The 12,654-nt window shown below is 36.4% G+C and overlaps 1 protein-coding gene across 2 annotated transcripts; it reads left to right on the top strand.

The window, feature by feature from the left end:
- The first annotated feature begins 1,689 nt into the window (after window positions 1-1,689).
- LOC124363308 (G-protein coupled receptor Mth2-like) lies at window positions 1,690-12,361 on the top strand. 2 transcript variants are annotated; one of them, XM_046818539.1, is made up of 5 exons: window positions 1,690-2,628; window positions 5,430-5,508; window positions 7,400-7,575; window positions 8,866-9,031; window positions 11,601-12,361. In XM_046818539.1, the coding sequence occupies exons 1-5, from the start codon at window positions 1,728-1,730 to the stop codon at window positions 11,854-11,856; spliced, it is 1,578 nt and encodes a 525-aa protein (XP_046674495.1). In that variant the 5' UTR covers window positions 1,690-1,727; the 3' UTR covers window positions 11,857-12,361. The 2 variants fall into 2 exon arrangements, with proteins under 2 accessions (XP_046674495.1, XP_046674496.1); XM_046818540.1 differs by having other exon boundaries at window positions 11,487-11,711.
- The last annotated feature ends 293 nt before the right edge of the window (window positions 12,362-12,654 follow it).

The raw sequence follows: 12,654 nt of genomic DNA, 5'->3' as shown, positions 1-12,654 counted from the left end.
TACAGCATTTAATTAATTTTCACAGACAATGAGATGAATCGGGCGTGGTATTGAAATCTTATTGCGATGTTTGGCGGTTTCGTGTTTTTAGATTTAGAAGTTTTCGAAGGTTTGATCGGACTTTTGTCTTTTATATAATTACACCACAGGGATTATACAGTAAATAATACATATTAGAACAATTCCCCCACAATTATTTATTATACTTATAATTTTATGGATGAACTCAAACACAACCACCATTCGGGAATGGCGAGGACGGTCAACTATTTTGATAGCATCGCTTCGAAATGACAAATGTCAGAGGCGCCATTTACATACAAATTACAGTAATTTGGTAGTCCGCGCCGCGGCCTCGGGTGTTACTGGGGTACATTAGGGGCACAAAGCCCAGATGGTAATACGTCCAATAAAATTAGCAATCGTATTGTACTTATATAGAAAAAATTTCTTCTGCGGAGGGAACGGAGTTCTAATCTTTGTTTCCGATTTGATTACAGAGCACTGAAAGTGGTTTTTATATTATTGTTAAAGAATTATTTTTTATTATATCAATATTTTTTAGCTCGGCCGCTTAAACCGACCGACAGACACAGAAATAACAGTTATACAGCGAGCTAACTAGTGACCTTCAATCTTTATTTTTAGCTGAATATTGGACGCTGAGTTAACATTTTTCTATCGTGACTGACTGTACGGTAGTTATTGAGTGTGTCAAACTAATATAATACTCGTATGATATGGGAAATCATTATTGTTTGAGATTTTTAACTCTTTCAATGCCGTCCCATTTCGACCCGCACTAAAACTATCGCTGCTAACGATATCTATTTTTTAAAGAACCATTTTTAATTACACGAAAACCTAGGCCAAGTTTTTTGCTTATTTAATTCAAATTTCCACTCGGATTCAGGATTACTGCAGTTGAAATATCAGTAAAGACTGAAGAGAGCAATCTTTAAAGTTACGTAATCTTCAGTGAATTAAACAAGTGAACAATGCTTTATACTTCATCTGTTTTCCACCAAATTTAATTCATAAGAAATTAACAAGTTTGTTTTATACCGCTTATACAATTAAAGACCGATTAAGGCGTCTAATGAAATATTACACATGAATATCCAAAGGAAGTCGGTTCAGATAATTAAATGCTTGAATGGAAAAATAAATCGAATATTATATTATATTAGAAACTAAAAACCCAGTTCATTATTTAATAAGATTCAACTCATCAAGTATAATGGATGGTCGTCTTACACTTTCAATTTCCGCTAATCTGGCCACTGCTAATATGATAAAACATGCAGTGAGGTTCAAACCACGTCGAAACATTTACTAAGCAACAAAACTGCAGTCTTGACATATTTGTGAAGGACATTATTCAGTTAAAAAAGTGTTAGTAGTTTTACATCGCGGCTTCAACCGGAAACCTTGATGTTGTGACGCTGGTCGCCGTAAATTAAAGTCTATCTGTATTGACAAAGACAAGAATACGATTACATATACATGTTTTTATATTTGCGTGGCAACACCTCGTTACTTCTTGCGTAGAGTACATGTGAATAATAACTATGGATGATATACTCCTGACATGCAGTGGAAGGTCACCCGCACCGACTAAGATGTGACTGCCGGTACAAGATGATACAGACGACCTGAACACGGAACCAGTTAGTGGAGGTCATCAAGTCGCGAGGTTCCCAGACAGTGGGAACCGTGCTGTAGTCATGGCACTTCCACCGGCGAGCGCAGTTTTCCTCAAGCACCTCCAACGTTTTCCCATCAGAGGTATTATTGTGGTCCTGTACGTGGCTGCAGACCTGGGCGTCAACTGGTATCTGAGGGACGACCCTCCGGTGAGCGACCGGTGTTCCTCCGATTACCCCGAATTCGGGGAGAGTCTGGAGAGCCCCCTGGTGGCGAGTGACGGGAGTGTGACGGACGACCTGGGTCGCACATTTCCACCGGGGCAGTTCTGGTCGGAGGACGACACCGTGTACGGATGTCCTTGCAGCGGCGACAAGCCCTGCATCAGAAAGTGCTGCAGGGAATACCAATCCTACAACTACAGCTACTCCTGCGTGGACAGTGACTACGGGTTCACCGACCTCCTGGAAGTTGTCAAAGTTACCGATGACGAATTGAAGTACGTGAATGTCACCGAAGACCACTTCTCGGTGTTGTCGAGTGAGTGCGAAGTCCCCCACAGACTTCCAGCGCCGTACACCTTGAAGTACCTGAACCCCACGGAAGACGGGACTGTGCTAAACGTTCTCTTCGGGAGTGTTTTCGACCAATCGGAATACTGCCTAGAAACATTTGTAGAGGGAACAGTAGAGGGAGAGAGTGAGGTGTTTGTCGTCATATGTCTGCCGACTCCGGAGGTGAGAGAATTCAGGGACCGCCGTCTGTGGCAGAGGAACCTCGTCTTCTACGTCCTCAGGGTGATGTCCGCTACCATCAACCTCGTGACCCTTGCGGTGTTTTGCCTGCTGCCACAACTGCGTGGTGGATGCGGCAAGTCTATCATGTGTTATCTAATAGCGAGGATCTATTGTTCTCTTGATGATGCTATCGTGACGACCAAGGTCATCCCCACTGAAGACCGCCTCACCTGCCTTATCGCAAGTATGTTTGTTTGCTGAAATGTTGAAATTAAAGCAGAAAAATTCTCTTTAGTAAAGTTTCTAATCGCATAGTTGTGTGCTTTCAATACAAGTGTTACAGCCTAGAAGTACATGTTGAATCATCCGATAATGAGTCAAAGTTTACGGCAGTTGGAATTGAAGAGTGGATCTCCGCATACGTGCATTGAGCGTCTGAGATATTTGTATAAATTTTACATCTCTTTAAATGACCCTTTTACATAAAATATGAAATTGAGAGAATATAACAATTCACTACCACTTTTCAAAAAGTACGTATTTTTTCTACAAGATCGATTTTTACAAAAGAGCGAGATACAAAAAAAAGAAGAAAAGGAAAACTGGCAGAAACATAATACACTATAGAATAAACTGATTTTATTGCAGAAATTATATAACTTTTGTTTCCTTGCTCGCAATAATAACAAATATGTAAACACCCTATGTGGTTATAATATACTTTAACGACAAAGCTAGTCAAACTTTACATAATTTTTTAATAATTGGGAGTGCCGATGGCCGAGCGGTCTAAGACGTCGGACTTAGAGAGTCTGAGTTAGAGAGTTAGAGCTAGAGTCTGTAGTTAGACAAGGTCGAATCCTGTCTGTGACCGTTGCTCTTTTTATCAGTACCATCGACCTTGAACTGTATCGACTCTCCCCCTTATTGTGTTAGATCCTCGCACAGGCCAGTGGCTCATGAGGACGGGTATAATAAGGCTTAAAAGGGGAAAGGCTTCTCTTCCCCTATATGTATATATATATATATATATATATATATATATATATATATATATATATATATATATATATATATATACTAATCACTGTGTTGAATAGAAGAAAAGAAAAGAACTATTTTTCACTTCTATATTTCGGGGGATTTTTATATATATATATATATATATATATATATATATATATATACATATACATACATATACATTAAATACATAGGTAGCGAGATGTCTTACTAAGAGGCTTTAAAGGTCTTTCGGTGAGTGACGGTTATTCGGTTTTCAAGTTTTCTAGGAAAGGCTGAAGTAGTTTTAGAACAGAATAGAATATTGAGTGTTTTAAATTGACAGTTTATGTTTATTTATTACTAGCGGATTAGCACGCAATTTTCAAAATAAATGCCCGTAGCCATTTTAGGCGAAGCACTAATGTCAAATAATGATACTGAATTTTTCAATCCAAGGTAGGCATGTGAGGTACATATAATTACAGTGTCATGAGAAGATCAGAGATCGAGAGAAATTGCGACTGACTCATGTAACAAAGTTTGCACGTATACATGGGAGAGGTTCTCGTTTGAATGAATTATACTCGCGACGCAACAGTCGAATTGACCTTGTTGCTCCGGCCAAGAAAACATATCGACCAACATACGAAGGTCTCGGAAGCCTCATGCATTTAAAAAGTACCTCCTTCCGGCATTTATAGTCTACCCCTTTTATTAGAAACGAGCGCGAAATCCTGATTAAGTTTACGCAACATTTAAAAATAATCGTTTATAACGTTTTGTGTGATTGAAGTTTTTTTGTTTTTCGGACTGTATTCTAAGAAAGAATGGCACATTGAGGCATGTTGCTGCATATTCTTCTTTATTTCCTCAAGCCACTGTAAAATATCATATGATAGTGTCAGAGAAGACAGGCAGTTTCGAGTAACCGTTGTGCAAACATTAACCGTTGTGTTTTAATAAAAATATCAGTTTCATGAATATTATAATTATATTTTTCAAATTAAAAACTATTCAGTTAAACTTTTCAGATTTTAGCGATTAGTGAGCCATTTAGAGATACATGTAACAAAAACTCTCTACAGAAACTTTAGTATATTTTTCCATGGGCCAATAGGGGGTAAATACTGAATGTAACCAGCGGTCTATGACGTAAATCAGTTCGTTTACGTCAGTTTGTCTTTATGTGCTTTTACATTTTATTTCAGAAACAAGTAGAGAAAATCACTCAAATTTAGTACAATTATTTTTCCTCCAGCCTCAAATAGAGAGGCAACTACTTCACAATTAGATCATAAATAAACATTGGTCAGCAAATACTGTAGATATAAGCTTTTAATGGTTTTAAAAGATGCAAATAGTATAATTTTTGTCCTATATTAGACGGGGAACTGATGGTGCACCTTTTAGTGACGACTTTTCTATTAAAATAGGCTATATATTCAACTGTAAAGTTTGCTTAAGGAGTAATGCCATAGTGCAATCCATAGACAGACGTTTGTTTTCTTTAATTTAGATTAAATCTTCTCAGAGTAACTGATTCTTATTGTATGCGAAATAAAATGCAACGAACCTACCATTGCCCATTACAATAATTCAGAACAACCCTTGTTGACAAAATAAAACTCAATTACATTAAAAATATTATTTTAATGCCATAACTGGGTTTGGTACTCAAATTATTAAAGGTATTTCTTAATAATTTGTTAAAGTAAAAGTGGGCGAGAAATTTTGATCATTGACTTTAGTATAGTATTTGGATATTTGTATCAGGTGTACTTAAAATATTTACGATTAATTTTGAAGTTAATTATGAAACAAAAAATCTGAATTAAAAGGTCTGATTATTCAAGTTGCAAAAAGTAGTGCCAGAATTCTTGAAGTAGTAATGTTAAAACAATACAAGATGGCGGTTATGGTTAAACTAAGCCGAAATCGAAAAAATCAATGTTCATTTTATTTTTAACAGTAGAATGGGTCCTGGATAGCCATAGAATATTTTTGTAAATGAAATAGTAATTCTGTTGAAATATTTTGCAGGTCCCTTGGCGCTTTTCTCAGCCTTATCGTCTCGCGCATGGCAACTCGTGATCGCCTACCAGATCTGGTCGGCCTTCAGGTGAATTTATCCGTCATTCATTCACAACTTATTTCTGTGCCTTTCAAGGTAAATAATATTGTTCTAAAATACGCCTGATTAGAAAAGACAAGTGTTGTAAGACATCTTATACTGCTATCTCATCTGTAGGCTAAAAGTGTGATTTCTCAGATCCGTTCTTTTTGGCATTCAAAAATCTACGTGAATCGTTTCGAATTAATAACTTGTTATCCCTGAGAGAACTAAAATTACCTATCCCACTTCTAAAGAGAGGTTTTAATGAAGGTACTATGCTTGATGATAAAGGTAATCTATGAATGTTCTACTATCTACTTTGCTCAATGCATCAATAGAATGGAATGGATTGCAATTGCAAACGAAATTCGACCTATTTCACATTTCGAGATATGGTTTAGATGGTTTTTATAGGCTACTATGTTTGATAATGATGAATGCTCTACTATCTGCTTTGCTCAATGCATCAATAGAATGGAATGGATTGCAATTGCAAACGAAATTCGACGTATTTCACATTTCGAGATATGGTTTAGATGGTTTTTATAGGCTACTATGTTTGATAATGATGAATGCTCTACTATATGCTTTGCTCAATGCATCAATAGAATGGAATGAATTACAATTGCAAACGAAATTCGACCTATTTCACATTTCGAGAGATGGTTTAGATGGTTTTTATAGGCTACTATGTTTGATAATGATGAATGCTCTACTATCTGCTTTGCTAAATGCATCAATAGAATAAATTTCAATTGTAAACTATGAATTTAAATTTATAAATAGAACCAATTTTTTACTACTGTTACTTCCTCCAAAAACCCGACTTATGGACTAATGTTTCAGGGCTTTACAATGTCCTATACCTTCTTTTACGAGTATTTAGACTATAAAATAGCCATATTCCATTACTTTTTTGGATTGAACAGACGAGACCATTCGTGAAGGTGATATATGACCTCTGTTCAAGTTTTATATGTTCATTAATAATATATAAAATATAATATATTGTAGTATAGCCTATTTTCTATTTGTAGTTTCATATTTCAATATGAACCAGACTTCCCTACTGTCAATAGTAGTAGGAACACACAACATAGAACTCATTGTTATTACATGTGCTTACATACTGCTATTACATTGCATCATTTTGTTCTGTAAGTCTCTTAAGTATTAAGGCCCCAAAATATTTTAACACCCTTATAGAAAATATAGGAAATAGTCACTAAAATTTTAAAATTCACCTTTTGTTTTGTCGTAAACAATTTATCCAGTTGAGGACTTGTTCATTAACACGCTCATTGTAAGCAAATTTTAACTCTGTTTACGTTTTAAGTTGATGATGGTGGACGTTTTAAATTCTATTTGTATATGTGTATTACTTGTTTTGACTGGACTAGCATCATTGGATTATAGTTTTAAAAGATGAAAATGGTCGTATTTATCTTCAAGAATAAATATTGTAATTATTATTTCTCAACACTACCGCTTCCAAAAATACACATTAAGGGCATAACCAAAGGATGGACTAAACTATTTAAAATCTAACTATCTGGGATAATACATGGGTAGCTTAGTCTGACTAAGGACGAAAATGTATCTATTTGAATCAAAATGTCAGTGTTAGGGTCCTTTTATTCCTTTTATTTTGTTTCCCCATTGTTACTTTTTATGTTGCTGGCAACGTGAATATCAATAATGTTGCACGGCAGTTAATGATGAGAAGGTTTCTCTTCTAAACGTCATTACAAAAAAAAAATGATTTATTTAGGGGAACAGGCGTAACATAAAATAGCCTACTTCATCCAGTCCGCTTCGGATACTAACACAATTACTTTTAAACTCAACACTGGTGCTGCAGATCTGACAATTATAAAACGTGTTATAATGTTCCTAGACCAGGATCCTCCAGAGCTAGTGACCATGGAAGCACGAGACAGTTCCTGGTGTACTCGGCCGTGGCATGGGGCACTCCACTCGCTACAGCCCTAGTAGCTCTGGCAGCCGATCAGATATCTGGGGCCCCAGACTTTCTTGCACCTAGGTTTGCTCAGGAGCAGTGCTGGTTTAACAGTGAGTAGAAGCTTACTTCCTCTCTCCTAAATATTCCCTCTGGAGTTTCCGATGGGGGTTCCATTAATATTTTATCATCGATTTTTTGTATTACTGAACGATGACAAATGTTCGGAAATCCTGTTTCCTTCACAATCCTTCCATCTTAAAAATCAAACTTCAAACAAAGAAGATTTTAAAATCAGATTTACAAAAATATCAGGCATAGATTTCATTGTCACTCGAAGGGCTAAACAAATTTAATTTCTGCCTTTCTGTCTAACCACACGATATCTCACGAATTTGCCTATAGAATTTATGGCCTATAGGTTTGAAATTTCGCATGAAGATTAATTTTTGAGGCAACACTGAAATAAGTTCAAGTACAAGTTCAAAAAATCTTTATTTATTTAAGAATTTACATATATTATTACATTTCATATGCCAACATGGCACGTGCGATATGAAAAATTTACACACATTTATATTTATATCAGTCCTTCAGCTGGCTGCGGTTTTAGTTTCTGTCTTCAATATATAACTTTTGTACAAGATAAACATACACTTTAACCTACACTTTCATATTACTACAGGACGGAATATATATATATATATATATATATATATATATATATATATATATATATACCTCTATAAAGTACAGTAATAAAAAATAAGAAATCCATGATGGTGCATTTTATTCTACCATTTGGATGGCCGTTAGCGTATATGCCTTGAAGGAAACAGGATTTTTCCGGACATTTGCCATCGTTAAGTGAAACAAGAAAACAGTAACACTACGTTTCGAGATCTGCAATCTGATCTCTTCTTCAGGTAAAGAACTAACCTAATACATAATTACAAACTAGGTTAAAATAAACAAATCTTACTAAAGCTTTGTACTAAGCTCTTACTTTATTTTAACCTAGTTTGTAATTATGTATTAGGTTAGTTCTTTACCTGAAGAAGAGATCAGATTGCAGATCTCGAAACGTAGTGTTACTGTTTTCTTGTTTCACTTAACGATGGCAAATGTCCGGAAAAATCCTGTTTCCTTCACAATCCTTCCATCGTCAAAAAATAACCTTCAAACAAAGTATATGCCTTGATGGCAGTTTGAAAAACTGTATGTAAAATGTACGAGTCCGATCACATACATATGGTACCTAATTTTTATTATAATATTGAAATATTGTGGACAATTCTTTTTACGATGCCATTAATTATGTGGTAATATTAATTACACAACTTAATTTAATGTGTTGCTGTGAAGATTACGCTTGACCATGGTGTCTTATCTTCACTTGGCAGGTCACGATGCCCACTTCTTCTACTACTTGGTGCCGTACTACGCTGTGGAGCTGCTGGTTATAGTGTTGTGCGTAGCTACGCTCTGGCACCTTCGCACTTCCAGGATCGGCTCCGAGGCTCTTCAGAATGCCGAGAGTCGCAGTCACAACGCTAAGGATATCAAGTGGTAAGGATAATTATATTACGGTAAAGTAAAGAATGTCTTATTTCGTCAAATGAAGGTAGGGTTAAGAAGTCCTCTCTAACACTTAACCTGGGGACCAACGGCTTAAAGGTGACTTCCGACCCACCACCAACGGCCGGGCAGGCGGGCTGCTTGAAAGGACAGGATCACCCACCCAAGCAGCAGCCACGCTCAGCAGCGTTGCTTGATCCGGTTATCTCACGATAACCGTTGTACGCGCTACACTGCGCCATTGGCAAGGGTATGTTTGGGATGCCGAATAAAATTAGGTCTGTTCACGAAACCGACCTTAATATACTTCACATGAAAAAGTCATCTAAAAGTCAACAGTTTTCTCAGTGAAACCGAACACTGCATGTCGCGATCAACAGATTATAATTGAATATTTATTCCGTTTACCTTAGTTTTTCCAAAATGGAAATATTTGGAAAGGCACATGTATAAACCAAAAGTTTTAAAAATGTGTTTTGAAACATCTTATAATAACACCAAACGGATTTACCAAAAACAGAAAATATGCTTTTTTAAATTAACGCGAAGGGGACAAATAGAAAAAAGGATAGATATAGGAAGGAATAATAGGATGAGGTTCTGGTGCCCACAACACTACTTACCTTTATTCAATTCCTACTCAAGAGAGAGTTGAGACCTGACTCCCACAGCCTCTTCAAGGTCATTTTATCCACTTACGAAGTTTATACGGTAAGCCTTAGAAAACATTACCTGTGATAATCCTAAGCAAACGAGACATCAAGTGTATAGTCACCAAGAACACAGTTCTTTAAGATAATCAGATCCTGGACGATAAGAACACGTCATTGTTCTCATACTCGAACTTCTGTACCTAAACGACAATAACTAACGTCAAATTTTCAAGTCCACACTGCGTCGATAAATTGCTGACACATTTATCTTCTTAAAAATTTTAACCATCGCTGTTGGCAGCCATGTTTAGTAAACACATGTTCAACTGAAACTGTTAATAATAACAGTCGTCTAGGAGAATTCAAGGGGCGAGGTTTCTCGTGAAGCTTAACCAACCACGGACTAGTTATTGTGATCAATATGGCTTCTGTATCGTTGGTTGCTAATTTGTCCACAATTTTACGCAATATACTTTGTTGGTGTTACCAGTTCATGTTTATGTCTAGCTTCTCTTATTACTCTTGCATTATAGTAGGGAAGTTTCTTAAGTACTTGAGGTTCACCGAATGCTGTTGAATGTAAGTTTTAAAAGATGTTCTGATATGGCCGATTTTCCGTCTTGTTTCTCATCTAATGTCAACGTACTCGTGTTGATATTAGCATATCTCTCCTCAATGAAGAGTACGGGACTTCGTAGGACTCGCGTCCTACACAAAGGAATCTTGACTTTCACTGGTATCAGTTAAATCTTTTGGCTGGTTTTGAACAGTTTTAATGTTTGTGTCTCCTTACTGTCCTTCCTATTTCATCACCTGATCCTTAACTGTGAGGAATACAGGCTAGTTTTAGACTTTCTTCATTTTGGCTCTGATCTGAAGGTGGCAAATTTTAACATGTGAATTTCATAATTTCTTTTTGAAATACGTTGATTGTCCTTGTAGTATTGTATCTTGTGAAAGCGATGTTTCGACGCGGTGTGGTGATCCTCTACACAGTCATGTTAGTTACGCCACCTGGCGCTTAAGCCTAAAAAGTAATATTGAGTGATAATCTTGATATTTTTGAGTATGTCAACCACAAAACTTAAGCACTCCACTTACCCCCTGAGTATTACTATAACTTCCTATAACTGCTCTCGTACCACAACCCAGCCAACCGCAGCCGCCGTGTCGCCACAGTGTTTGATGCGGTCGCCATGGATTCTGTGGTAACCTATATCATGGATCCACGACAAAGGGATCACTTCATATGATGGGGTTACTTGATTGGGACGTCTGCAAATTTAACATCATTGTTAGTGAATTCACCCACCCATTCAGGGTCTATTGGCTTTTAAATCTTCACTTGAATTAAAAAGTGACCACTTCTATTTCAGACCAACTACTCTCTACACTGTAAATAGCTAAAATAATGAAATAATATATTAATGTTATCTTGCATCGAAAACGTAGCATTTGCATTTATCAGCACCAAAGGCCAAATACGCGTGTTTTTACGCTATATGTAAACCGCCTTGTAAGGACTCATTATTTCAGTATTGTTCTGAAATCCCTTTATTTCTCCCATGACACTCTGAGAATACAACTAAAAATTTAAATCAACTTTATGAAGTTAAAACATTTTCTTGTCTCTATAGTAATTTTCGTACCTAAGTGTTTAAATTCAACATTTAATGTGTGTGTAACTTTACTTAACTAATTTCAAGGTCGTTAAAATGTTGAATGAAGTGTTATTAACAGGTTAAAAATAAAATAAAAGTGAGTATTAATACGATTCGAAAAATGCATTTCAGAGATGGAAGGATTGGGCTGAACATAGTGAAGATCCGACATCAAAGGCACTCATATGGTACTGGCCTTCAGGATGAAGCAGAAAACATTATCACAGTAACAATCTCCTGTCTCAGGTCTAGGCTCTACGCCAAGACTGCTCTGGTGATGGGGGTTAACTACGCGCTGCTGCCTCTAGTCGTGATACTCAACCAGTACTACCCGCTGTCTCGCTTTATCAACATCAGCATCCTGAACATCGACGATATCAGGGGCGCTGAGATATTCCTGATCTTTGTGCTGAAGCGGGAGACGTTGTCGGAGTTAGCTCAGAGGTTGTCCTGGTGTCAGCGTACTCAGCCTTCACGGCCTGTGGCTAAGACACAACTGTAACAACCACGTCCTATCCCTACAGCACATATTGGGGTGTTTACAACTCCCAGTTGTGTAGAATGAAGCAAATTTTGGTTTTTAGCTTAGCATTCGTGCTGGCTGGTTTAGTACTTTTCCATTACATTATTGGCTTTTTGATCAGCTACTAATCAATAGGTATTGAAGTTATGTTTTTATATTGTTGTGAATATTTTCGGCCACTAGGGTGCTGTCAACAACTCAGATATGCGTTCATGAGAATCTTTATTATGTCATATCAAGGTGAATATTTGAAGTTTTTATGTTGTAAATATGAAGTAAATGGTTCATTTGACGGAGAAGGACATTAGGAGCAATACCAGTCCACAACCGTGAATATGTTTCTAAATTATTTTCTACCTCCCTTTTGGAAAAAAGAAGTAAAATAAACGCGTATGTCACTAGACAGCTAAAACTTAAAGTATTTTAATACATATCGGAAACGATTTGAATGTTCTACTTGTTAATAAAGAAGTTTAAATAGAAACAAATCTTTATTTATGCCCTGTAAACTACATTTTTGAACTGTAAGTTGCAATTTTATTACGTGGTGGTTTGTAAAACGAGATATGAATACAGTATAGAACATTTGTAATACATGCAAGGGTTGTTTACGTTTGAAGTGCATGCTAGTAATTAGTTCCATAATATTTACATTTTATTTTGAAAATAACAGAAATCACATAATTTTGTTGAAATTATTTAATTGTAATTTAAAATCATGCGTATAAGGGCTAATGGAAAATCATCTTATGTACACAGTTACAATTCTCATTCAAA

The sequence above is a fragment of the Homalodisca vitripennis genome, chromosome 5 (assembly GCF_021130785.1).
Source record: "Homalodisca vitripennis isolate AUS2020 chromosome 5, UT_GWSS_2.1, whole genome shotgun sequence".
NCBI lineage: Eukaryota > Metazoa > Arthropoda > Insecta > Hemiptera > Cicadellidae > Homalodisca > Homalodisca vitripennis.
The sequence above is the reverse complement of the archived record's forward strand: the minus strand, read 5'-3'. Positions and strand labels throughout refer to the sequence as shown.

Excerpts from the sequence above, each read along its gene's own strand:
- LOC124363308 (XM_046818539.1), top strand. The coding sequence starts at position 1,728 with ATGGCACTTCCACCGGCGAGCGCAGTTTTCCTCAAGCACCTCCAACGT. Across the intron at positions 7,576-8,865 it reads GGAGCAGTGCTGGTTTAACA|GTCACGATGCCCACTTCTTC; the intron begins GTGAGTAGAAGC and ends TTCACTTGGCAG. Across the intron at positions 9,032-11,600 it reads AACGCTAAGGATATCAAGTG|GTCTAGGCTCTACGCCAAGA; the intron begins GTAAGGATAATT and ends CTCCTGTCTCAG.